Consider the following 25,223-nt stretch of genomic DNA (forward strand, 5'->3'; position numbering starts at 1 on the left):
GCGGTGATGGAGTAGGTTGTGTCTTGTTTGCAGGGGCTAGTTCTGGGTAGGCTCTAGACACTGTATACTGAAGTTAGAGATGATTTCCATGGGAGTTGAGTTTCAGACCGCGCGCGTCGGAGATATTCACCTGTGCTTCCAAATGCTGCCACATTTCCAGCGGGGATGCCGGTCGTGGCGATTGTGTGAGTCCTCTTCATGAGCGGTCTGGAAAATGGAAGAACCCTCACGGGAGGCGGGTCCAGGTTCGCTGTCTCCAGGGGCAAAGTGGCAGTGGAAGGTCTGGACGGGTCAGCCTCCGAGGTGCCGTGGACCTGTAGGGCAGAGGGTGGGCATTGGCCATTGAGGGACTGCGTACGGTTGCTGTCTGTATACATGTACTTGGCGAGACTGCTGGGTGTACTTGTCGCTTGGTACTGATGGCTGGTGCCTAGGCTGGACGAAGATGCGGACGTTATCGATGTGCCTGGAGCCTCTCATTAACCACAAACTATCTAATTGACATGATCTGTGGGGAGCAATACCTGCCGTGACGCTTGGCATTGGTAGACGAGCATATGTGCCTGGTGCATACACAGGGAAACCAACACCGTTGTTGGGAGGTATTATAGTATTTGGTACTGTCGGCTCACTTGACATGGAGCTAGGTCTGAAGGATCCTGTGTTCCACTGCGAGGAGGTCTGTTTGTGTATGGGGGCAGGACTAGCTTCTGAAAATGGGCAATTTATCTCGCTGAGGATGGCTAGAGCTGCATAGTAGTCCTTTTCGGCTGAGAATTTGATCTGAAAGCGGCGGATCTGTGCGCAGGTCAGGCTTGATCGTTGGTTGTATGTGCGGAGCTGAAGAATCGACTCCTACCATGTTTCCGCGAGGATATTTCACTGCCAGACAGGGTAGCTTCACGACGACGGCGAATGATGGCTTCGATGCTTGACCCTGGGCAGGCTGAGATGGGGTCTTTGTGGCGGCCATAGCAAAGAAGGAGAGATCGAGCTCTTCCTAGTCATACATCACTTAGCATGAAGCTTGTAAAAGGGTAGCGCTGGCGGAGTCTCACCATGGTATCGTGGAAACGAAAGATCCTTAGCACGATACTATTCCCAGACAAACTGTTCGTGGCCCGGGGCTTCTCGAAAGTGGCTGTGAGATCATTGTTCCCTATGATATGACCCCAGTTCAATGGGCCTCTGTGGCTCAACGATGTGGTGACATGGGAGAACTTGGCTAAGGATAGACGGGCAAGAGGGGTATCTGGAAGTGGCTGTGAACTATAATTATGCATAATCTTTACGGCATGAAGAGTTCAAATGATGAGTTTTGATTTGGGCTTAAGATGTTGGGAAGTAGAGTTGATGAATCTGTAGTCAATGCTTCGAGGGGGCGACAAAGAATATGAACAGGTGATCAGGGAGACTCAAATACTATGTAGGTTGTGAGAAGCCGCCATCCGAAAAGACGCCCATCCCCGGTCTGGCAAAGTACTGGTTAGGCTATCCTAATTCAGTTCGAATTGCATCTGACAGATGTTGAGTGATAAAGTCAGAACATGGTCACAGGTTCTGCTTAAATCTTGAGCAGCTTCATGTTATAGACCTTGACTTTGAGAAAGAACAGAGGTCAATACGAAAGAAGGCAGCGTGCATCTTGAATGGAGAGATCCTCATGATGGACAGCTTTCTTCTAATTCTATATGCTGAGGACGAATCTCTCTCGAGACAGTTCTGAAGCCAGCAAATGTCATGCCTGACATCTAAGACAGAAAGGCTGACTCAGCAGAATCACAAACAGGTCAAACACCATGGGAGAGCGGCAAGTCGGCCCGATGAATGATCCGCGCACGCGCCTGAGGCCAGTAGGAGCAGCGCGGACTTTTGCCTGTGGATGGCAGGACGCTTCGATCGCAGGTTCAGCTTGTCTCTACATTCACATAGCCCCCCTTGGGCTCCAGCATAGGAATTGATTCTCCGTCTTAAGGCACACTATTCGCCAATATAATCCCATTTATTGCGCAGCAATATCTCCCAGATATTTCACCAGAACGTCTATCGCGAACGTCTTGTGTTGTTGTGCCGCCATCGCATCCTCTTCGGCTTCAAGCAGACTGTCTCCGTTAGCTTCATATCGCGTCCAAGCTTCCAGATCATCGGCCGAACCGTTCATCAATTCCAGCAAGCCAACTTTGAAACAAAACTGGAGCGCGCCCGATCCCGCCACGCGATATTTTGAAGACCATTCATACGATAGGGAATTATTACAGGGCGACCAGGAAAGGCACAGAAGGCCGCAGAAGGGCTCTAAAGGCACGGACGGTGTGCTTTCACACTCACCCACACCTCGCCTTTTGACCTGGAGGTTCTGGCGCTTGAGCTCTTGCGGGGATCTTGGCAGTATCCCGGCTCAATCGCGCCAACCTTGATCCTCAATTGGAATCAGTCAAAGACAACACGCGAAGGTTAAGAAACAAACAAACGGATTGCGAACTCCCCGGAAACACAGGTCCAAGGGCCCAGGCGTGCTGTAAAGCAAGCTCAAGATGTCCACTCAAACTCCCCGCACATCCCTTCGAGGCAAGTGCTTTCTTGACGAAGTCCTTCCATTTACGGTCGAGAAGCTCGGACTAACAAAGCACAGAGGGTTTGCGGCAGGCTCCCAAAGCAAATCAGCCCTTCATCCCCGACACTACCCCCGCTAGACGCTCACATGTAATCCACGCAAATCAGTCACCACAGCCCGTTCCTCTGACCTTGAGTCATTCCAACTCACCCGCACCGACTGTGAACAACGCCCCGCCCTCGAACGAGAACTGGGAAGGAAGGGATCAAAAGGTGCCTATGAACACACGCGAAGTTGCAACCCCGGGTAACAGACCAGGTCTGTTTCTCAGTATGCATGGCAAAACAGTCAAACAACCCGACTTTTACGATCCTTACTTCCCCCTCAGATATCTAGAGGTCCCGAAGTGTAAGTGTTCATCGCTGGCAGCTGTTCCTCAACTCATTTACGTCAACTAACTCGTCTGCTCAGCTGATCACATTTACAAGCGTGCGCATTATGGACTGCAATCAGGCGTTCCGGACGAAGTTGACTTTGCGCTATTTCACCTTGTTCAAATATCCAATCAGCGCTGGGACAAGTTCAAATTCGAGGGCTTCCCATTGTTAGCGGAAACCTTGATGGAGAAGGCTCTAGATGTATCGCTTCTTGTCGCAGGGGTCAAGTGGGAGCTCCAGTACGACTTCCGTGAGCCTATGGCCCGCGTCAATGTGCTCAATTCACTATATGGCACACGCGATATACTCGAGAGAATCAAACATATCCCCGTTACATTACCGAAGGACACTCTGGAGACATATGAGTTCAATCATCGTCTACGAAACGTCAAAGAGGCAACTCTGGTACTCCGGAACATGGTACTACTCAAGGAAAATGCATTCTATGTCTCGCGTTATGCCAAAGGCCTTCTTAGAGATTTCCTGGTGATTCTGATCAACCTCCCAGACCAACCACGCCTGAACGAAATCAGAAATGATGCCTTGGATATCGCAGAGGAGGTGACAAAGTTCATGCGGACTGACCCGGAAGATCCACTTTGGATCTCTTTGCTCAGATGCCTAGAGTCTCCTGATCGTGCTCATGTAGTGCGGGCTCTGTGGGCATTGACGCACTTTTCAACTGAGATCGATGAACCAGAAGGCAACCGGGCCATGGAGCGCATGCCCAAACAATCCCTGCAGCAACTATACTTCCACACGCTTCTCGATTTGGATAAAGATATTTTGAGCGGTGCCTTGGACTTCTGGTATCAATACACTCTTTCAAGCGAGAATATCGAGACCATGCTCGATGTTTTCGATTTCCCCAGCATCTTCGTTCCGCGCATGATCGCACTACTGACGTACGAAGCCCGAGCCACCAAGATGGAAACCGTTCTACAAGATGAGAAGGTTGCACCACCGCCATCTGAGATTCCTCGTGTGCCGTCTGAGCTTCTGAAGGATCTGATGGAATTATCAGAGCCTGAGCGTAGCTCACGCTGGCTAAGGTGCTGCTTCGTTGAGGACCCGGAATGCGAGATCACACAGATCGCCCTCTGGCAGGCTTACCAGAGCCGGTTCGCTGATCCTCGCGTACCGGGAGGTGGTGTCCTCCCTGCGGCCGAGTTCATCAAGAATGTGAGCACGACTTTCACGAACGCTCAAGCACAAGTCATTAATGGCCCCGGCTCCTCCACTCGATTCATCATCAAGGGCATCCGCCCACTGGAGACAGCGTACACCTTCCAGGGCTTCCCTTACATCTACTGCAAGTGGGCCGACGACTCCAAACCCACCAAAACCTGCCAGCGTGCGTTCTCTACCCCGACGGACCTCCGCAACCACGTATTTGCCGATCATATGAACCTCAAGCGCACCGAGACACCGGGCCACTACAACCTGGACAATGCCCAATCGGCTATCCACACTTGCTTTTGGGAAAACTGCACGAGATTCCGCGGCTCTAGCGCCAGCGCGAACACCGCCGCGGTCGCTGGCCACGTCGCCTCCCACCTCCCCGAAGAACGTCCCGCAGACGCAGAGGCTCCCGTTTCCAAGAGGGTGGTGCTCCAAGAGCGCATTGTGCGCAAATGGTTCTACCTCAACACCCCAGTCAGTGAGCGCGGCGAGCCCGTTGGGGTTGCGTACAAAGCCGCCTTGGTCCTTCGCAACATTGCCCGCAACCTTCCCAGCGGCGTCGTCCAGAAATACAATGGACTTCCCTGGAAGAAAGCTGTCTTCTTGAGTCACCGCCCGAAGATCGTGGAGGTATGGGATCGAAACCGGTCGCTGCGCAAGGAGCTCACGGAATTGATCATGTTGATCGAGAAGGAAGATTACTATTGAAGAGGAAAAAAGAAGAAAACCAAACAGAACAAACAAGAAGAGAAAATGAACACAACCCTTTTTCCCCTTCTTGCCCCCTTGTGTCACGATGATGAAGTAACCTACATGTTTCGGCTCCGCCCGCGACGATTCGAGGATTGATATCTTTCTCTTCTCTTCTGCTACTATATGACAAGGTGCTATATTATCACATCTATTTTTCTTTCCCCCTTATCTCTTCATTCTATCAGTGTCTTTTCTCTAATCCCCTTATCTTTCCGTGGGTCTGTCCCGTCGCTTCTTCTCGCTATCTTGGTTTTTGTACAAATACCCTGGCTTCGTGTCCTTCATCACAGTTCTTCATTTTCAGTATTTCTTCATACTAAAACTTAGTGTGTTCTCTTTGAAGTGTATCCGATTCCTCTCTCTTTCCCTTTCCCATTCAGTACTGCTTCACCTCACTTATCCACTCACCCAAGAGTGAGAAAGATGGGCGTCTTCCCTCGACAAGTTCGACAACGGACTGGGAAAAATGGGAGTCATAGGGGGGACCATGGTACTATACTTCGGAATGACTATCTGGCGTCTCGGGCGGGTGGCGGTTCTGATCTACTAGGTCGGCTTTTACGAGGGTAGTAGAATTCTTTTCCCATACTTTTTACCATTTCAGTACGGAGAAACATGAACTTGGAGAATCTGGGCTTGCTTTTTTTCTTTTTATTCTGACTTACCCCCTTCTCTCTTGCGATGAAGTATATCACACTGTACACGGCTCAATTTCCTTTCTCCCTCAGGATTTCCCCTTCTCCTTGCTTTGACCTGCAGGTCATGGGTGGTGGTTCTCATCTCGCATTTTCTTTTTTTCTCTTGACAAATTAGCTAGTGATTGATGTATACTACAGACGGTCACGGATTGGTAGGCGTGCGTCGTTGAGGAGTGGAAATACTAGACGATAATCTGTTCTTTCGCACGATTTACTTTAAAAAAAGATACAGAGTCAGATGTACGTCCTTGGAATGTGATTTGTGGAACCAGTGGAGATGTGCAGGTAAGAAGGAGTGAGGAATTGGTATTCTTGGTCTATCATCGCTTGTTCTTGAGCCGATATACAGTTATTTATGTTACGACCATCACCGTAGACCTGGCAAGAAATATATGTCCGTGAGGAAGTTCTCGTAGTTCATCCAGGCGGTCGTCTCGTTGGCGGAGTTTGCGTACCCCAGATCAACGGCATCCCAGACACTGGGCCAGGAGGCGGCGTTCTCCAGGCTTTCGGGGGTGTCTAAGGCAGCCATGGCATCGACTGGAGCGGGTGGGCCCTGGTGTGGTGGTTGCTGTGCGCTTTGAGAGGGTAAGTTTGAGGTGAAGACTGGTGGCGGTTGTTGCGGCGGCGGCTGCTGTTGCTGCTGCTGCTGCTGCTGCTGCTGCTGCTGCGGTGCCTCCGAGTCGTACAGAGTAGCAGAAGAGGAGATCTGCGGTTGGTATGGTCGGTGAGAAGAAGATGGTGATGAGGAAGAGGGGCATGTATAAAGGGTGGAGGTGGGGGCTGAAGCAGCGAGCAACTGAACTCTCCTAGCGCGCGCCTGAGCCATGATTCTTTCCATGGGCTTCCAGAGCATCCCACGCTTCGAATCAGCAACGAGCCGGCCCAATCGGTTGAAGGTCTGCTCAACCGTAGGCCAGAATCTCTCCATGACCGCCCTGTCTTCGCAAACACAGAGCTCCGCGACGGCTACTGCCAGGCCGTGCCACGGCGGGAAAGCGAACTCCACCCAGAGCCACGGTACGGTGCGAGGATCGTCCCGAAGAGAATGGTAATTCTGGAGAACGTTGACGGCGAACTCGATGAGACGGTCGCCCTGGACGTGCGGAGGCGTGAAGCGCGGCGTGCGCTTGAGGGGCCGGATGACAATGAGTTGCAAGCAAGCATAGATCCCCTCCGCGACTAAGCGGGTGAACCAACTGAAAGGATTCTTGTCTAGTTGGGCATGATGAAGTAACTTGGAAGCGGTGTGTTGGAATTCGACGACGAGCTGTTGGCGGAGGGCGAGGGTGCTCACTGATGGCTCGGTGAAATCAGAGAAGTTTAGAAGTCTGGTGATTATATGGGCCTTGCCGACAATCATAGTGAAAGTCATGTCGGTAAAGCCGGGAGAATCAACGGGGCTTTCTTGCATGTCGAAGGAGATGTCTTCGTCATTGACGTGACGGGGAGGGTGGGATTGCAGCCATTGCGCCTGCATCATGGGCTCAGTATCACGGTCCATCGAGGCTAAAATGTCAAGGAAGCCGATCGCTTGCCAGAGACGCTGGCGAAGTTCGCGTTCGAAAGGTCGGACTGTGAACGGTGGGTTAGGCAGATGAAGCGACTGGGCTTGTGAAATGCGCAAGGCCATGGCAAGCAGTGTCCACATTCGACGGCTTTGATCTTGCGATCGGAGTGACACCTTTCAACAGGTCAGATTATACTCTAGATAGCATCTGATAAACATCGCGTTCAAGGACCCGAGACGTACCAGGAAAAGAACAAATGCTTGCAAAACCGTCAGATCATTCGTAGTAAGATAATCTGCGCGCCCTAGAGCTAGTTCCACATCCCTTTGGTATCCCACTATCAAGGATGCTCTGGGTACACCGAATGCGCGTGTGCATTCATCTTCTGACAGGCTGCACGAGGCTGCATAGTACACAGCAGATGCAAGAGCGGTTGGAGCCAAATGTTCAGGTTCATAATCTAGATAAGGTTTCCCTTCCAAGAGGAACGCACAGAGGGAAGGTCTATGCAGTATCTTGACGACAGGGTCCACTCTTTCGAGAAAGACCCGGCAGAGCTGTTGCTGGGCATACTTTGAAGGGCTCAGCTGTTCTCCAGAGGTTGAACCATGCTGCCGACTTGCCGTAGCCAGCAGTCGTCGATACATCTTCAGCTGGTTATCTGCAGCCTTGCGGCTCCCTTCTCTCGTACTGCGCTCATCATTGGGATGCAGTTCGGGCACCTGTATCCGGTAGTGCGTCAATTGGACTGACAACCAGCTAGTCACGTCTGGGAACCGAGATTTCATGAAAGACTCACCTCATTCAGGAGATTAGCCCAGAATGAAGATCCCAGGTAGCTATCTGGTGTGTGCGCCCTACCGTCCGAGTCTTCCGAGGCGTCATCATCATCATCATCATCATCATCATCGCTGCGCGGGTCCACGCTCGGCCCAGGCCGATCATTGGGGGGCGGATCATCTCCAGCAGTGGGCGCATCAGGGACAGGAGGAGTAGCTCGAGGGGAGAAGCTATAGCCACTCCGAACTAGGCCTCGGATGATGTCCTCCAGCTTAGCGACGCGGTTCTTTAGGTTCGCATCCGGGTCGTAGTTGGACCGCTCGGAAGCTAGTCTTCCCGATCTTCCACGGGGCAGACGCGCGCGCTCGACGGGGACGCACCTTGTCCCTAACCGTTGACAGTTGGTACAAGGGTCGAGCTTGTCGCATTTGACTTTTCGTTGACGACAGGTTTCACAACTTAACCTGACTTTAGGCTTCTGGGGATGTGGCTGTGATGGCGCTCGTCTGGAGGCGAGCTCGGCTTGCCGAGCTTCTTCATGATTCATGGTTGGTATGTGAGGTCTTTCTTCCTCCTCTATCCTAGAAGTGGCTGGTGCTCATGAGCCAGACTTTGGTTCAGCCAGGAGTCCGAGTGACGGAACTTGCTTTATGAATCGTTTAATTGAGGTCGCACCATATACAGCCCCCTCCATTGTGGACTTGATCAAGAAGAAGTCATGAACTGGAATGACAAAACGGGTCTGATTCCGGGGAAGGCGACGGAAGCTGTCGATGCCTCAGGACAAAACATCCCGCCCGATTAGCTCTAGTCTAGGCACCGTACTGTACGTACCTAGTTAGTGCAAAGCATGAGACACTACCAAGTATAAACATTCTACAACTTTCAAGGCCCAGCACAAGGCCACATTTCAGATTGATATGGAAATTACTCGTCGAAAAGTATCTCTTTGTCACTCGGGCCACATCATCGAACCTGTTTGTCACGGTATACTCAATAATGATAACACAAGCCGTTTCGTAGCATCACATGCTCCCACCCATCAGTTATCGCTCCGCTGTAGAAAAGAGAAATTGCTAGGGATTCGCTTGCATCTTGTGCCAGCATTGAACTCATTGTTCCCTGCCTATATCATGATGCTTTCTTCGCTCTGCCCATAATGAAACAATATGTCACTGGTAAACCATGAAGAACAAAAGACCTATGCATACAAATGCCGTAAACGCCACGCTGCATAAAAGATGTAATAGGCGGGTTGATACATAAGGAAAGGAGAATGGTATAAAGCGGAGTAATCGAGTTACTGAGAAACGGACTTTTTCCGAGGAGACTTGACATTCAGCACTTGTCGCATGCGCCGAAGTTTGGCCCACCATTCGCGATCACGAGCCTTTTTGGCTTCTGGGTTGCTGTCGTCAACTACCAGCTCGTCCGTCGAAGGAGCCTCAGATGGCGCACGACTTGAAACAGAAACAGTCGATCGAACTTGGCGGCGATGCCGTACCTGGAGCGCCTGGCTCAAGAGCTGCCACCCGCATCGAAGGTTCTCCGGCTTCTCGGACGCACGTCCGGTCCCGCTCTGAGCGGTTCCGTTGACCCATGGGCAATATTCCATGTGTTCGATGATCACATCAAGCGAACCGTAAAGAGCAGCAGTCCCGTTGGCCTTCGGTTTGTACATCCACAGACCCAACCGTCGGAAACACACACTGCAGCCCGCCAGACCAGCTGTCCCATCTGGGACACTATCCCAGCCGAACAAGGCAAGCGCAAAGGCGGTTTTGTTGATTGATAACTCGTTGGAGGGTGTTGTCTGGTCCGAGTCCTGGCCATTCTCGGTCCCTTGAGGGGTCTCTGATCCGATGTCTTCGCGGGGCTTTTCGTTGCTTCCGAATTCCGTTGGAAGTGTGCCGATGATCGCGTCTATATCAAGCGACTCTGGGGTCTGTATAGTGGTGTGCTCCGGTAATTGATCCGCCATCTTGACCAGGTTGGAATAGCGCGTGCGCAGTCCGGAGATTGCCGTATCTGGGTTGGACAATGGCAACCGATGGATCGTGGCTAGAGCAATTGGGTCAGTTTGAATGCAGATCAGATACAAGCAAGGAGAAAGTAATGCACAATCATACCATCGCACCCTCTATTCCTCCAGGGACAATTATCACCATGCCCTGTGACGATCTGTCCCACATACTCCTCCACCAGCCTTGTACCTGCAAATCACGCCCAATCAGCCCCCGTAAGAAAGAAAGAGATATAGATAAAGGTGAGATGCCGACTCACGGACTTGCTTCCTTTCCTGCACCTTCTCCGCATCGAAACCGTCCAGCTCGTCCAGCTCGTCCGGCAGTTTGACAACGACCGAGCCACCGCACCCGCCCACGCACACCACGCGCGCTACATCGTTACAGATCCAGCCGCGCTTGGCCCATTCCACCTCATTAATCGCCGCCGGTTTGGGTGCCCACCGATCCACGCGACGGAAGGTTTCCAATCGCTCCAGGAAGCGCCCACGGTCCCATGGGACAAAGCTGGGGCGCGACGGTGGTGTGGAATTGTTTGAGGCTCGTGAATTTGGGCGCGGTGTGTTCAGAAGAGAGCTACGAGCGAATGGAAGCTCGCTGAAGTCCAAGCGGGCCTTTTTGCTCGAATGCTCGATGGAGGTACGTTCTCGTGCGGGCGTGGGGGTTCCGGGGATGGCTGACTTGGTGAGTGCGGGTGTCGAGGAGGGCTTCGTCAGGGATTCAAGAACACGGTGGAACTTGCGCTTTTTGGTTTCCACCGCGTAAGACATTTTTCCCGAGCTCGGGGAAGGTGTTAGATTCAGTGTGTGGGATAAATGTATAGGTTTGGGGGAGTCGAGGAATCCTCATGAGAGCTTGGAGAGCATCGGAGCTGGTGGCGCTAGTCCCTAATTGGTAGTTGCTGATACCCGCTGGATTGTTGCCTCGGGCACCTAAGAATAACCGTCCGTTCTTACAGTAATTCGTAGAGCAGGGCATGGTAGGAATTTGCTGAAAGTCCAATAGTCTCAGGTCTTCTGTGACTGTGTGCACTTCCATCTGCATGATTGATTGGGCTTAGCTGAAATGACATTCTCGAATTATCTCATCAATTTGGATGGTGTCAAATAGGTTGGATTTAGGCATTCTACTCTTTCCCAAGATATCGCCCAATCCCTCCGAAGAAAAGAGAAATGAATGAAATAAGCCTTGTATCAATTAAAATTCTAGCTTTAATTTGCATCTTCTACCTCTCTGTCCACCAGCCAGCCCAAGACTCTTTACTGTCGTGTGAGAGCCTGTTTGGTGTTTAGCAACAATGACAGGGCAGTAAGTTGAACTTAGACCCGAGTGATTTATCTTTATCTTCCTGAGAGCCAATAACAGAACAGGCCCAGCGAGAGTAAAACCAGGAACCAGATGAGCTTGCGAATGTGGGCCATTCTTCGGGCTTGCTTTCCCCACGTCTGCCAACCCAGTGCTGCTCGGTTAGGGCATGACAGAAAAGTGATCGTTTCCGCGTCTGCCATGACCTCTGACGCCAAATCGGCTGGCAAGTTCCTTGAGTAAGGTATCAGGTATCGACCACTAAGGGTCCTATAGAGACCATCCCGAGCCTGGGTGCGACAGACTCCTGCCGATGTCTTGCACATCATCTTCATCCGGCTATACCGAATCTCTTTATATCTCAGAAGAAGATCCTGAATAACCGCATCGGACGGGTTTTGCACACCACGCGCATTGATAAGGTCGTGCAGCAGTGAAGACAAGGTCGCAGCATCTTCAATTGCACAGTTGGCCCCTTGACCAAAGTTGGGTGTCATCTACAGATCATTTGTTATTTCAGGTTGAGCCCCAAAGAGAACGAAGTGAGGAAAGAGTAGTTGTGAACATACCTTGTGAACACTGTCGCCCATGAGAACCATACGCTCAAAGAACCAGGTCTTGAACAAGCCTTCCTCTAGTGCAGTCATGGAGTACACTTCTTTATTCTTCCATAGATCCCCCACGCAGACGTCCTTGAAGAACCGCACATGTTTCAACTTGTCGATAAGCTTGGCAGCATCTTTGTCTGAGAATCGTGGAACGTCGGGATAGATATACTTCTGCTGAAGCTTCGCGATGATGAACCAGAACACCCGACCCTTCTTGCCATGTATGGTGAGAATGGATAGATGATCAAAAAGTCCATTGATCTGTTCATGAACCTCGAGATTCGGGATACGTGACGAGATTCCAAAGACGCAGGAATATTGGACCGTCATAGCTGTAATTCGCATTTGTCAGCGCTGTCACCCACACAGTCGTAGATTCAACATTGACTAGAGACTGAGACACAGACAAGTTCGTTCACGATTCGAAATCAGCCCTGGCTGAAGCTCATCTGCAAGCCTCCAGATCTCTAATCGGATTCGACTGTGGACGCCATCGGCACCAACGACAAGATTCCCCTCATATGTCGAGCCGTCAGCCGCTGTCACGCGGAGGCCATGATCGACCTTTCGTACTTGAACGACATTCTTGTTGGTGAGGATGTTTTGTTTCGCGTGGTATTTTTCGTACAAGATCCGGAGGAATTTTTGACGATCTAGGAAGGCAATGGGGTATCCGAATCTACAAGACTTAGCAGGTGATTCGACGCAGTGTTGGGAGTAGATCTTATTCCAAGGTCAGAGGGAAATACCTTTCATGTAGGATTTTGGGATAGACATTGGCGAAGTTGAACCCGTCAGGATAGGTGATATGAGCTTTGTGCGTAGGCTCAATGAACTGCTCGATGGCATCGAAAAGATTTAACTGAGCAAGAATACGGCCTCCATTCGGCATGATACCCACAGAGGCACCCAGCTGCGGAGCAATGTCACTGCCCTTTTCAAGGACGATATGCTCGATATTGGCATGTTGTAGACAATGAGCGAGCGTGAGACCGGCGACAGAGCCACCAACGATGATGACCTTGAAGGGGGGCTGTGTCGCAGGCATACTTGATTGGCAAAGAGGTATGATGAAATGCTAGAGGTAAAGGGTTAACTTAAGGAAGGTTGAGAAGAGAAGGTTCTCAGAATTGTTGCGAATGTTACTAGGACCAAGGGGAAACACAGCCGGGAGATTTTGCCATGGGAACCCTTCCTGGTTGATTACCAGTCACAAAATGGCTTGCATTCAGAAGGCCTGATTTCCCCGAGAGATTTTGCCCGGTATGCTGTTTGTGTTGACTTGGGTGTGTCTCTGTGATACTTGATTTGTATCCTCCTGTACACCACCTCAAATGAATGCCCTCCAATCTACCGCCGCAACAGATCTCATGGTTCAAAGGAAGAGAACATCACTGACGTTGAATAATTAATCCTGAATTAACAATTGTTGGATAACTTCAGCATCTATCTCCGCAGTGGTCGTTTCTTTTTCTCTTGGAAAATCATCCTGTCTAGTTCAGCCCAGACCCAAGCCTCCTGCAGTGCAGTACAGCACTGATCCTTGTATGACCCTCTCCACGACCAAGAAACAACTCAAGGACATAGACTTTCTCCGCGGTAATACAAGGAAGGGGAACTAAAATTACACGCCTCGTATGCAACAACCGACAGCAACGTGATATCAACTACAGGCTTGCCTGTCATCGCAGACCATAAGATCTCTCTATCCCGAGCGACATTTGGCCTCGTGTTCAGCTCTCGCGATCCAAACTCAGATGAAGTTACAGAATAAAGCGCGCAAACTACTTACGCTTATGTTTGTCGTCCAATTGCGATGCCTCCTCCTGCCGTTTGATAAGGAAAAAGCAAAAGCCATAGAGCAGCTCGGAGAGAAAGAAGACGGCGACAGCCCAGAGAATAAGCGGACAATTCAGCCAGGCAAAGGCGCCTGGCCAATAAGCCCAGCGAATATAAGCAAAGCCGATGGTGGAGATAGATCCCAGGAATCGCGAGAGCCTGACTTAGCTGTTAGCACACCGGGTCTCCTGCCGGGATAAACAAACTATAGACTCGAAACTATCTGTCAACGCACCATTTTGTGTACGAAGCGCCACGCGTGCTCGCCCGAGTCAGCAAGAGAAATACATCGCCAACACTGATGAACATCTGACAGACGACGGCTCCCCACGAGTAAGCCAGACCAGGGCCCAGCTGAGCGGCCAGGGCCAGGTGTCCGCTCAGCCAAAAGAGGGCCATGCCTGCAAACGCCAGGGCCAAATTGTTCATGACCAGTGGGGATTGGCGCCATTCATTGGAGCCGTTCCTGATGGCGGCATATATGACTGTGATGTCGAGAAGCAAACCCAGAAAGAAGGCCACGCGCTCGACCATCCCCTTGGCTGGGTATACTAGGCAATATACAATTTCCCATGCAAAGTTGATCGTAATCCCTGCGATGGTCATGCTGTAGGTCTGGTCTCGGAAGGACGTGTAGGCCACGTTCAGATAGTACGCAAGCCAACCGAGACCCATCCCCGCGATGAATAGGCTGTCAAGCCATTTGAGAGCTTCGTACTCTGCAGGCACTTCCGAATATTCGAATCCGTCCATTTGAAAAGCTCTGCCATGAAAAAGAAGGAAAGGGGGTAGAAAAAGCAATGGCTCTAGTCTTGGTCCAATACAAAATGCCCTCAATGGCACCATTACTTTGGCACTGCTTATATACGTCTGCTTTGAGATAGCAAGTACCGGAGGGTGTGAAAGCAGCACACAGAAACAGAGGACCCGCTATGCTACTACCCTTCTACGACCTCAGTCTTCCCACGCAAGTACTCTGAGTTCTCCCGCCCGGAGTAGGACTGGACTTCAAATCTGTCAACCGTGTGACCCAGGATCGTATATTTCTTTCTGCAGGACTCTGCAAGACAGCCAGGGAAGCTTCAGGTCTGGCAAATTGTTCGCCATGTTGTGCATTAAGCGCATGTACCTATGCCTAACTGACTGATTGACTGACATCCAGCTGATGGGTTGGATCCCAGGTCAGGGAAGTGGCATCAGCGGCAAGCCTGAGGAAACGAGATAGTGTAACTTGTCCCAAGCCCTCGACCACCTTTCATCATATACAGCAGAAAAGGGAAAGGGGCCCGAGGGTCATAAGCAATCCATCTGCAGCTGGTGGGGCATTTTTAAAAGCCATGCCATGACATATATAGATCTGAAGAGGAACCCTTCCTCATTCAAAATCCTAAATTCACCTGCACTGTAACCTGAAGTATTCTTGCCTGGTTGCTTCTTGACTGAAAAGCCCTAACAACCGCGGAAAGGGGCCCCGAAAAGAAGGAAAAAGAACCCAGAACAGCGAATCATGACCGCAATTTCAGATGTTGCTTCCATGTCTCTTCCATGGATGGCGACTATTGGAATTTTCCCTCTTGTTATCTATGTGCTTCTGGATAGAATGCCTCCTCTGTGGCCGACCTCCAAGAAGGCATATTTGATCGGCCAGAAGAGGCCTGATACAGTGACCTCCTTTGAATGTCCTTATGCTTACATCCGCCAGATCTATGGCAAGTATCACTGGGCACCATTTGTACACAAGCTCTCTCCCACACTCAAGACCGACGACCCGGCCAAATACAAGATGGTCAACGAGATTATGGATGCAATTCACTTGTGCTTGATGCTGGTGGATGATGTGTGTAGTTGCCTAGTTTCCTTTGTTGGCCTGTTTTTTCTGTCTGCAGCTCGGGCATGTTCACTGATAGCAGACATACGCACACGGTAGATCACCGACAACAGCGACTTTCGCAAAGGCAAACCGGCAGCGCACAAGATTTATGGTCCTTCGGAGACCGCCAACCGGGCCTACTACCGGGTGACGCAGATCCTGAACGAGACGGTGCAGCGGTTCCCGAAGCTGGCTCCCTTCTTGATGCAGAATCTGGAGGAGATTCTGGCCGGTCAGGACCTGTCGTTGGTGTGGAGGCGAGATGGCTTGAGTGTATTTCCGACATCGCACACCGAGCGTGTAGCGGCATATCAGAAAATGGCTTCCCTGAAGACAGGGGCCCTGTTTCGGATGCTGGCTCAGCTGGTGAAGGAAGACACGTCGATGAATGAGACGATGACCACTTTGGCGTATATCTCACCCTTGCCTTTTCCTTCTCTTCTCTGAATTGAAGAAGTGGCCCTCCGAGCGCTGACTATATATAACCCGCTACACAGATGGTGCTCTCAACTTCAGAACGACTGCAAGAACGTCTACTCCTCCGAGTACGCCAAGGCGAAAGGTGCGCTGGCAGAGGACCTGCGCAACCACGAGTATTCGTATCCCATCATCCTGGCTCTTGAAGCCCCCGATGGCCACTGGGTGGCCAGAGCGTTGGAGACAAGCTCCCCCCGAAATATCAGGAAAGCTCTGGCGGTGATTCAGAGCGAGGGGGTGCGGAATGCATGTTTTACAGAACTAAAGCTGGCCAGTGCTTCTGTGCAAGACTGGCTATCCATCTGGGGACGAAACGAGAAGATGAACTTGAAAAGTCAGTAGGGGGTTGTATAGAGTGGGTGATACCTGGTATGGCGTGGTGTACTTCCAGATAGGGGGATGCCAGGGGGGACGAGTGGTTCTCGCGATACATACAGCGGCGTTGTGGTTTGAACTCAGCATTACATGTCTGTCTCTCCCTGTTCTAATTATTTTCCAACTCTCTGTATTTCTTTACCACACTGTGTCATGGTGGTAATCCGGTAGGTTGGCTTTCTGAGTTTAGTCATAAATTTCCGAGGGTTCACGGCCCTTGCAAATTGGGGGGTGACAACAAGGCTCTTCGGCTCTTCGGCTCAAGTCACGCCACCATAATTCTCCGATCAATTCTATACATTAGCTTTGACTAGGAATAGCTTTAACTAAGGATTGAGTTTAGCTAGGAAGTATAAGCTGCCTTGTCCTCTACGATGTTGGATCCCGTAAGCGGATAGATGCAGTCAAGCAAATAATCTCCAGATGCTCTTTGGACAACCTATATTGTCATGATAATAGTTGACCAGGTCATGAACTTCCATCATTCATCGATTGTTCGTCAGTTGGACTTGCAGTCATAATCACAACTGAAGGTCACGCTTCTGTCTCAATTTCTTTCTTTTGTTTCTTTTTTCCTGTTCTTGCTTTTTTCCACGACCGAGACCTACATCTTCCCATTCATCCAACAGTATCTTTTCTTTCGATTATGTTAGCGGTCACCGTAGGCTCTATGCTCGGAGCAATTACACGGCCATGGATCCTTGTCAGCCTCTCACAGAGACCTCCTTCTCTCACTCCACTTATTGGGGACCCATTATCGCAGCTTCCCTCTGTCTAACGTCGAAAGCCGGGGGTTGTGCGACTATTCTCGCAGTTGATGACTCTAGAAACATGAGTAGTTTTGCATTCAAAACACGCGATATTCCCAGGGTCACCGCGGCCGCTCAGTCAGCCTTAGGTATCCGTATGCCTTAAATAACTCTTTGCTCGTATTCCTCGGCGATAGCATGGTAGTCCTCTTAGGCTTCAGGTCCTTCTTCCGGGCTTCTCGACTCAAGGATTCACTGTCACTGCTACACGAGGAGACAATGAACTCTGACATGTTACTCGGAAGAGAACATTCAACGAGTAGAAATCACTCTCGATCGATGAAGGAGAGAGTCAACATCTGACATGCAACGCTGGGCGATTTTCAATGGATGGACGATGATCTCGCTTCAGTATGACAATTGCCCCCCCCCCCCTCTCGTAGTCATTGTCACATTTTCTCGGAGCCAGGATACCCTTAGCTATCCAGAAAACGCAGTTGAGGTCAGCACTTCTCGGAGGCCTGGAAGGAAGAACCACTCCCCTCTCAGAAATGAATGGATATCATTGATAGAAGCTGAATGAAGAAGCAACAAACCAACCGTAATATATTGTAGTTTGCGTGTGAAGCATGACCTTCTTCTTCTTTCCCCCTCCGCCTACTCTTCCTTCCCTGGCTCTAATGTAAAAGTCTGTTTTCCTTCCAGTTTGCCTGCATGCATGAACATGGAGCCGATTCAAGTATCAACCTGCATTTTGGCAATCATCCTGGGAGTTACCGGTCACCTGGGCCTGTTGATCCACTCCGAGTGGGATGTATATGCATTTCCTATTCTGGCTACTCTCGGTCTGGGGCCGGCCGTAGTGCTCTTCCTCCTCGCCGGCGCGGGCTACTCCAATGCATTCTGGCTCACGCTGAACGCCGTCGTGAGCTTTGACGCATCCTTGTGTTTGTCCATCGCCGTCTATCGGTATTTCTTCCATGCATTGCGGCGTTTTCCCGGGCCCAAGCTCGCCAGGATCTCTGCGCTCTGGTCGATCAAGGCGGCGGTGGTCGATGCCAAATGGCATCTCCGGGTGCAGGAGCTCCATCGTCAATACGGGACCTTTGTTCGAATTAGTATGTAAGTCTTTATCAATAATGTCAGCTTTCTTTATTTCTCTTTGATTTGGGATGGCAAATTACGAAAGTCAGGACTTGATTGACCGGACCACTAGAGCCACGTGAGATCTCCATAGATGATCCAGCAGCCATCAAGGCTATACACGGGCCGGGAACATCGTGCGTCAAGGGTCCGTTTTACGACCTGAATTATCCCCACCATTCCCTGCAGATGACCAGAGACAAGGCTTTCCATTCAAAGCGGAGGCGGCTTTGGGATCGTGGGTTCACTCCTCGAGGTGATGCCACCAGCTAATACTGCCCCCTTCACGACCGATCTGACACTGACACCCCTAGCTAGCACTGGCCGGGTATGAGCCCTTCATCCTCGATCACTGCCGAGTTCTGGTCGAGCTCATCTCCACTCGAGCCCCGCACAAGCAGGAAGTCAATGAGCTGATCGCCGGGTTTACCTGGGACTCGATGGGCATCCTCGCATTCGGCAAATCATTTAACATGCTCCAAGGCGCTCCGCCTTCGAACATCCAGCAGATGAAGGATCTTGGTCGTATTGCGAGCGTGTTGCAGTGCGCGAGCTGGATTGCGCAATTGGTGCGGAATTCCCCGGGGCTGCGAGCCAAGAACCAGCTTTGGCTGAACTGGTGTAGCGAACAGTTGGAGAAAAGAAAAAAGGTACGTAAGAGAGAGCCTTCTGGATCACGGGAGCCGAATGAAAGGATCTTGCTGATCGGCGAAGATGGAGCTGAACCACAAGGACCTCTTCAGCTATCTGATCGACGGAGCTTTGGCCAACTATGAAGGCCAAATGAAGAGCGAAATAGATCAAGACTTGGTCTATGACTCGGAGCTTGTAATTACTGCTGGCAGCGATACCACGGCTGCGACGGTCAGTGCGCTTCTGTATCTGTTGGCGCAGCATCCAGACAAGCTCCAGAAGCTGCAGCAGGAGGTGGACTCTTGTGTCTCTGCCGGCGAGGCAATCACTCATGCCGCGCTAGCAGGCAAGCCATGGCTGGAAAGCTGCATCAACGAGGGTCTTCGCATGTATCCCAGCGTGGCGAGCGGTGTCCCCCGCGAAACTGGCCCTGAAGGGCTCATGGTTGCCGGAGTCTACATCCCTCCAAGGACAATAGTCTCTACACCTACTTACGCCATTCACCGAGGTTCGAGCCTCCTCTGATCCAAGATAGACCGTGGAAGCGCAAGCTGACGAGTCCACAGACCCACGAAACTCTGTCGACCCGGATAGCTTCGTCCCCGAGCGGTGGTCGAGCAAGCCGGAGATGGTCCTCTGCAAGGAAGCATTCAAGTCCTTCTCATCCGGAAAATATGCCTGCGCGGGGAAGCAATTTGCGATGATGGAGATGCGACTTGTCGTGGCCACCATTGTGAAAAACTTCGACCTCGAGTTTCCCCCCGGAGAGGGAAAAGAGCCACTAGAGAAAGTCGGCCACGGGGTGTTGGATTGTTTCACGGCGCATATTCCGGACTATCATCTGATCTTCCGTCCCAGGTAGACAAATTCAAAGTCCTAGTAGTGATATTTAGTAGCAGGTTAGCAGCTGTTTGTGAGCAAGCATTCCAGTTGGTAGAATTGAATCACATCGCAACTCCTTCAGCAGCAAGCACGCGCTGCGATTGTCCGGATGCGGCCAAAGAGAAACACGGTTGGGGCTAGCCTCCAACCAGGGAAACCACAAGCAGCACGAATTCAGGGAGAATAAAAAGACGGCGAGGCCCCTTAGATCGGACTTGAATGCCCCCTCCACGTCATCTTTCATTAGGGAGCTTCTTGTGTACTGTTGTCACCATGACCACCGATGAAGCAACACACGAGGGTGGGCGAGGCAGCATCAGCATGTATGATCCGGCACGGGATCGCTGGGAGGAGAAGGCGGAAGTTGTTCCGCCGGCCTCGTCTTCTCCATCTCCCCCAAACCGTCCCCGTTCAACCATCGCTTCTTCTCAACAACAACAAAAAAGACACTCACCCTCTTCTGCTGTACGTGTTCTGAACCCCAGAATCCCATGCTCCAGAAACAACACCACTGCAGGAACCCTTTTCCCGGTGGAGTCTACAGTTTGCAAGTGGTGGCGTCGGAGGCGGTGATTCCCCGATTTGGGCGGCTGGCTTTGTTTGTTTGCTTGCTGCACTTGCGGTGAAATCTCTGTTCTTCACCACTTCGTTGGGACTGAAGATAGTTCAACTTAACCTAATTCTTTACCGTTACTCACTGCCACTCAACAGATTACAGATGAGCCACAATTGAAGTCTCCGATCTCACTGATTCCGGCCCCCCTCTCTCCAACTCTCCCCGACAAACCCGCTCCTCGCAACCTCACCTCGACTTCAACCCGACAAAAGCCCCCACCCAAACAACCAGGTCCATCCACCAAAATGGGCGACTATTCGTACTCCGAGCCTGTTCGCTCTCCCTCACCCACCGGCCACCACGGACGAGAAAGCCATGACCCCTACAAGCGCAAATACCCCGAGGAGGAGCCCGCCTCGACAACGGCAACGACAGATCAACAATATCGACCCACCTCCAAACGCAAGCGCGTGGAGGAGCGCCACCAGAAACTCCGCAAGCGCGGCCGCACCCCTCCATCGGCCTACTCGCGTCGCGACCGGGACGACGAGCCCGCTGGCGGCCCCAACCGCAACCGCAACGCCCACAATCGATCCCCCTCGCCTCCCCTGCCGCCGCGGTCGCCGACCCCGGAAGCCCAGTCGCGCCCGCGCAAGCGGCCCGGCGGTGGCGCGCGGATGGGCCTGGTGGACCGGGAAACCCTCCGGCGGCGACAAGAGGAGCGCGAGCGCACGGAGCAGGAGGAGGCGATGCGCAACTCGCAGATCCGGGGCGTGACGGACCTCGTGCGGCAGCATTACAACGCCGTGCCGCAGCGGGGCCGCGAGTGGCGCAAGACGGAGAGTAAGATCAAGGGCCTGCGCAGCTTCAACAACTGGGTCAAGAGCACGCTCATCCAAAAGTTCTCGCCGGATGAGGAGTTTGTGGCCCGCGCGATCGGGACCAAGGACTGGGCCGACGGCACGGGCCCGCCGCCCGTCGAGCAGAAGAAGCTCCTGGTGATCGATTTGGGTTGCGGGAAGGGTGGTGATCTGGGCAAGTGGCAGCTGGCGCCGCAGCCGGTGGATCTGTACGTGGGCCTGGATCCGGCTGAGGTCTCCATCGTGCAGGCGCGTGAGCGATACAGCCAGATGCGGTCGGGACGCGGAGGTCCGCGCGGTGGTCGCGGGGGTGGTGGCGGCGGTGGCGGCCGGGGCCCGAGTTTCCATGCGGAGTTCGCGCCGAAGGATTGCTTTGGCGAGTGGCTGGGGGATATCGACATTGTGCAGCGGGTTGGGATTGATCCCAACGCGGGACCCGGAGGTTCGTTGATGAGCTCGCGCTGGGGCGGAGGTGGCTTCGACGTGGTCGCTTCGATGTTCGCGATCCACTATGCGTTTGAGAGCGAGGAGAAGGCCCGGCAGATGCTGCGCAATGTGGCCGGCTGTTTGAAGAAGGGCGGCCGGTTCTTGGGTGTCTGCCCGAACTCAGATGTCATCAGTGCCAAGGTGGCCGAGTGCCATGCTAAGCGCAAGGCGCGCGAGGAGGCGGCGGCGTCGAAGAACGAAGAAGCCGAGCCCGAAGACGGAGAAGTGGAGGAGGACACCACCAAGGTCGAATGGGGCAACTCTATCTACCGCGTGCGATTTCCCGGGGATACGCCCGAAGATGGCATCTTCCGGCCGCCGTTCGGCTGGAGGTACAACTACTTCATGCAGGAGGCTGTGGAGGAGGTGCCGGAATACGTGGTGCCCTGGGAAGCATTCCGAGCGTACGTGTTTTACTTGTTCTTTGTTCTGGTCAATCGGTACGAACATGGCTAACGATGTGAGATAGCTTGACGGAGGAGTACAATTTGGAATTGCAATATCGCAAGCCGTTCCTGGAAGTGTGGCGCGATGAGAAGGATGATGCCGAGTTGGGGCCTCTGAGTGAGCGCATGGGTGTGCGTGATCGCAATACTGGGCAACTGAGCATGACGGCGGAGGAGCAGGAGGCAGTCAGTAAGTACTACTTCTCTGGGGGAATTGGTTGTATCAGCCACTCTAACGAGATGCTATAGGTTTCTACCACGCCTTCTGTTTCTACAAGGTCTAGTTGGATGAAGGGTCTGACTCTAGCTTGGTACTTCGCTATCACTATCACTATCTATATTGCTGGCAATACAACTAGCTACAGTTCACTCAATTAATGCATATAGCTTCTATCATACTTCACGCAATGTAGCCAGAGGTAGATCAGCAGTCTTAAACTAAAATATCTAAATCATCCTCACTTCTACCAAGTACAGCGGATACTGAGAGATGCCACGGCCAAAGCTCGGCTCTGGTAAACTGTTCTTTTCTCCCTGACCGCCCCCCAAGGGCAGAAAAGTGGTTGGACCAGCCGGCCAAAACTCGGCGAGGAAACTGGTTAAACTCCCACCGCTTTGGGGGCACATGACCCGGCAGAACGCCCGCGACCTCGCAAGAGAGATTCAGGCACCCACATATGAACAGTTCCGGAAACTCAGGCCGCGAAACTGGTTAAACTCTCACCGCCTTGCTAGACACATGACCGGCAGAACGCCCGCGACCTCGCAAGAGAAATTCAGGCACCCACACATGCACAGGTCCCGAAAACCAGGCATCGAAACTGTTCAATTCTGGCGGTGGCAGAAAATCAGGTCCCTAACCCACATACTTGACCACCGCGCGCCCCACCGATAACCCACCCTGATAAGCGCCGATAAGGTACTCGATACATGTGTAAATCAGCTATAACCCGAACCATACTAGCGTGACCGCGTCGCGTCTTGCTTTCTTTGCTCTCGAGGTTTCTTTCATCTTGCAGGCGACAGCGCAGCAGCAGTCTATGTGATAGGGTCAGGTAAGTAAGGCAGGGTCGGTAAGTTTAACTAACGTAACAGGTTTCTTTTTGATGAGGGTTTATAGTTTCTCTGACTTGATCGAGCCCACCAAGTGAACAAAGAGCGCCCTCCCTCACGCACTCCCCCCACCTCCACCACACCAGACCAGGCCAAGACCGAAACCACACAGCACGGCACGTACAGAGCCCCTCCTCTCTGATCAACAAACTATCTTGTTGGCAAAACAAGTCGGATCTCTTGGGACTTACTCCGGCTAACTACACTCCCCACTTACTCTTCGTAATAGAGCCTGACATCAAACACATTCTCTACACCAGAGAGCGATATCAGAATCAACATCAATAGCCACCACCAAAACAACAGCAGCAGCCTCTACAGCCCCAATTCAACTTACTTGCTGCAAGTGCAAGTCCTCCCAATATGCCCCTCCGTCGCCGAAACGAACCCGCACCCACCTCCTCATCTTCCACATCAACAACAGCCTCCTCTACAATCCCCCAACCACCACCGTACCAGCCCCCGACGATCTCCAACCCTAAATCCGACCAACTGACCCTCCACGCGACCTCACACGCCGTCCTCCTCAGCCTCCTGACCAGCCAACCCCTTCGGAACCTGAAGACGCATCTCCAGCATGCGCAGGAAAAATTGACCGAGGCGGCCGGGGATATCAACGAACGGTTGACGGATGCAGAGGAGCGGATGCGGCGGAAGAAGGAGCGAAATGCTGAGGAGGGAGGGGAGGATGATAATGATGAGGAGGAGGTGGCCGCGCTTAAAGAAAAGGTGAAAGCTACAACCGCCAAGTTGGATCAAAAGATGCGGGGTGCGATTGATGCGGAGGTTAAACTGGAGGGACTGAGTGAGATGCTACGGGGCTTGGATGGCAATGTTAATGTGGTGGATGGCGCAGTGGCTACTAGGAGTCGATCGACAAGGAGTAGTCGGCGGAGTAGGAGGGATGAAGATAGGGATGAGGAGATGGAGGATGCTGATGCTCGTGGCGATGACGAGGAGGAGGGGGAGGGAGGTGATGACGATGAAGAAAATGCCGGACCGACGTTGGTGGGCAAGATAGAGGAGAGTGTCACCGCGACGAAGAACAAGTGGAGTGGGTTGTCGCTTACCCAGAAGTATGTCAATGCTACTTCCCTTTCCATTGAGACAGGATGAGAGACTAAAAAGGCCATAGATACTCCACCAACAACGCTTACATCGGATTCTATCGCATCATCCACGAAGCCAAACACCCGGGTGATGATATCCCCCCACTCCCGCATGCCTCGACCTGGTTCGCCCACCTCGAAGAAGGGGCCGACAAGAAACCCACAACTTCGGCTACCAGCAGTAGAGGCGCGGCGACAAGCGCAGTATCGGGAGTGTCAGCTACCATGGGCGCATCCTCCTCTCGCCACGCCAAAAATCCTTCCGCTGAAGAAGGCGATGACGAAGACCCTTCCGACGAAGACATCGCTATTTCCCGTGAACGCATTTCCCTCAAGTGCCCCCTTACTCTCCTCCCCTTCCAGGATCCGGTCACCAGCACTAAATGCCCGCACAGCTTTGAGCGCGAGGCCATTACCGCAATGATTGCGCAGAGCCGCACCACCGCCCCGGACCCGAGACACGGTTCATCCAGTGGGCACGCGGGCCGACGTGCGCGTCGCGTACACTGTGTCAAGTGTCCGGTGTGTGAGGTGGTTTTGACCGAGTTTGATCTGCGAAGTGATCCCGTTCTTCTGCGCAGGTTGAAGAGAGCTGAGGCTGCTCAAAGGCGGGAGCAGGAAGAACTGGAGGAGGAAGAGTATGATCAAGGAGGTGTGGGTGGGCGGAGGAAGAGAAGTAGGAAAAGTGGGATCACGGTGGCTAGTGATGATGAGGATGACGACACAGCTACCTCACGAAGAGTGGCGTCTCAGCAAGACCAGATCAGAATCAAACAGGAACGCGGTGTCTCCGTCGCTGCTGTTGTGGACCTGGAGGCGGATGAAAATGTGGA

General features: G+C 52.3%; 9 protein-coding genes across 9 annotated transcripts; 4 read left to right on the forward strand and 5 right to left on the reverse strand.

Annotated features, from left to right (window-relative positions):
- Window positions 1–291: 291 nt before the first annotated feature.
- On the reverse strand, window positions 292–1,283 carry BO95DRAFT_371194 (uncharacterized protein; the record flags this gene model as incomplete). Its single annotated transcript, XM_025582945.1, has 3 exons — window positions 292–798; window positions 860–1,000; window positions 1,059–1,283. 3 exons carry the CDS (start codon window positions 1,281–1,283, stop codon window positions 292–294), a joined length of 873 nt encoding a protein of 290 aa, XP_025438780.1.
- Window positions 1,284–2,348: 1,065 nt separating this feature from the next.
- BO95DRAFT_239919 (putative chromatin remodeling complex subunit (Rsc9)) lies at window positions 2,349–4,965 on the forward strand. Its single transcript, XM_025581348.1, has 3 exons — window positions 2,349–2,568; window positions 2,633–2,962; window positions 3,026–4,965. The coding sequence occupies exons 1-3, from the start codon at window positions 2,535–2,537 to the stop codon at window positions 4,879–4,881; spliced, it is 2,220 nt and encodes a 739-aa protein (XP_025438781.1). The 5' UTR covers window positions 2,349–2,534; the 3' UTR covers window positions 4,882–4,965.
- A 984-nt stretch (window positions 4,966–5,949) lies between these two features.
- On the reverse strand, window positions 5,950–8,628 carry BO95DRAFT_446177 (Zn(II)2Cys6 transcription factor). Its single transcript, XM_025587313.1, has 3 exons — window positions 7,935–8,628; window positions 7,378–7,857; window positions 5,950–7,308 (listed from the first exon to the last, which is right to left on the reverse strand). The coding sequence occupies exons 1-3, from the start codon at window positions 8,460–8,462 to the stop codon at window positions 5,992–5,994; spliced, it is 2,325 nt and encodes a 774-aa protein (XP_025438782.1). The 5' UTR covers window positions 8,463–8,628; the 3' UTR covers window positions 5,950–5,991.
- Window positions 8,629–8,889: 261 nt separating this feature from the next.
- BO95DRAFT_446179 (uncharacterized protein) lies at window positions 8,890–10,750 on the reverse strand. Its single transcript, XM_025587314.1, has 3 exons — window positions 10,199–10,750; window positions 10,045–10,128; window positions 8,890–9,976 (listed from the first exon to the last, which is right to left on the reverse strand). The coding sequence occupies exons 1-3, from the start codon at window positions 10,707–10,709 to the stop codon at window positions 9,216–9,218; spliced, it is 1,356 nt and encodes a 451-aa protein (XP_025438783.1). The 5' UTR covers window positions 10,710–10,750; the 3' UTR covers window positions 8,890–9,215.
- A 387-nt stretch (window positions 10,751–11,137) lies between these two features.
- BO95DRAFT_504551 (FAD-dependent oxidoreductase) lies at window positions 11,138–12,900 on the reverse strand (the record flags this gene model as incomplete). The annotated part of the gene is made up of 4 exons (XM_025591126.1): window positions 11,138–11,741; window positions 11,814–12,184; window positions 12,260–12,531; window positions 12,602–12,900. 4 exons carry the CDS (start codon window positions 12,898–12,900, stop codon window positions 11,280–11,282), a joined length of 1,404 nt encoding a protein of 467 aa, XP_025438784.1. The 3' UTR covers window positions 11,138–11,279.
- A 736-nt stretch (window positions 12,901–13,636) lies between these two features.
- BO95DRAFT_455972 (uncharacterized protein) lies at window positions 13,637–14,444 on the reverse strand (the record flags this gene model as incomplete). The annotated part of the gene is made up of 2 exons (XM_025588380.1): window positions 13,637–13,850; window positions 13,927–14,444. 2 exons carry the CDS (start codon window positions 14,442–14,444, stop codon window positions 13,637–13,639), a joined length of 732 nt encoding a protein of 243 aa, XP_025438785.1.
- A 754-nt stretch (window positions 14,445–15,198) lies between these two features.
- BO95DRAFT_504555 (terpenoid synthase) lies at window positions 15,199–16,453 on the forward strand (the record flags this gene model as incomplete). Its single annotated transcript, XM_025591127.1, has 3 exons — window positions 15,199–15,528; window positions 15,619–15,971; window positions 16,059–16,453. The coding sequence occupies 3 exons, from the start codon at window positions 15,199–15,201 to the stop codon at window positions 16,378–16,380; spliced, it is 1,005 nt and encodes a 334-aa protein (XP_025438786.1). The 3' UTR covers window positions 16,381–16,453.
- A 1,433-nt stretch (window positions 16,454–17,886) lies between these two features.
- BO95DRAFT_371305 (cytochrome P450) lies at window positions 17,887–19,800 on the forward strand (the record flags this gene model as incomplete). Its single annotated transcript, XM_025582949.1, has 5 exons — window positions 17,887–18,280; window positions 18,379–18,561; window positions 18,624–18,955; window positions 19,020–19,446; window positions 19,505–19,800. 5 exons carry the CDS (start codon window positions 17,887–17,889, stop codon window positions 19,798–19,800), a joined length of 1,632 nt encoding a protein of 543 aa, XP_025438787.1.
- An 881-nt stretch (window positions 19,801–20,681) lies between these two features.
- Window positions 20,682–25,191, forward strand: BO95DRAFT_504560 (uncharacterized protein; the record flags this gene model as incomplete). The annotated part of the gene is made up of 5 exons (XM_025591128.1): window positions 20,682–22,126; window positions 22,192–22,358; window positions 22,418–22,451; window positions 23,635–24,357; window positions 24,417–25,191. Coding segments are annotated over 5 exons (3,144 nt in total), but the record flags the coding sequence as incomplete, so codon positions are not given.
- Window positions 25,192–25,223: the final 32 nt, after the last annotated feature.

Source organism: Aspergillus brunneoviolaceus, assembly GCF_003184695.1.
Source record: "Aspergillus brunneoviolaceus CBS 621.78 unplaced genomic scaffold BO95scaffold_67, whole genome shotgun sequence".
Taxonomy (NCBI): Eukaryota; Fungi; Ascomycota; class Eurotiomycetes; order Eurotiales; family Aspergillaceae; genus Aspergillus; species Aspergillus brunneoviolaceus.

Bases quoted from the DNA above. Each gene is read 5' to 3' on its own strand.
- BO95DRAFT_446179 (XM_025587314.1), bottom strand. From the start codon at position 10,709: ATGTCTTACGCGGTGGAAACCAAAAAGCGCAAGTTCCACCGTGTTCTT. The intron at 10,129-10,198 runs GTGAGTCGGCAT...CGTGATTTGCAG, and splicing joins GCAGGAAAGGAAGCAAGTCC to GTACAAGGCTGGTGGAGGAG. The intron at 9,977-10,044 runs GTATGATTGTGC...CAATTGCTCTAG, and splicing joins GAGGAATAGAGGGTGCGATG to CCACGATCCATCGGTTGCCA.
- BO95DRAFT_446177 (XM_025587313.1), bottom strand. From the start codon at position 8,462: ATGAATCATGAAGAAGCTCGGCAAGCCGAGCTCGCCTCCAGACGAGCG. The intron at 7,858-7,934 runs GTGAGTCTTTCA...TACCGGATACAG, and splicing joins GGGCTAATCTCCTGAATGAG to GTGCCCGAACTGCATCCCAA. The intron at 7,309-7,377 runs GTACGTCTCGGG...ACCTGTTGAAAG, and splicing joins AAGCATTTGTTCTTTTCCTG to GTGTCACTCCGATCGCAAGA.
- BO95DRAFT_239919 (XM_025581348.1), top strand. From the start codon at position 2,535: ATGTCCACTCAAACTCCCCGCACATCCCTTCGAG. The intron at 2,569-2,632 runs GCAAGTGCTTTC...AACAAAGCACAG, and splicing joins TCCCCGCACATCCCTTCGAG to AGGGTTTGCGGCAGGCTCCC. The intron at 2,963-3,025 runs GTAAGTGTTCAT...TCGTCTGCTCAG, and splicing joins ATATCTAGAGGTCCCGAAGT to CTGATCACATTTACAAGCGT.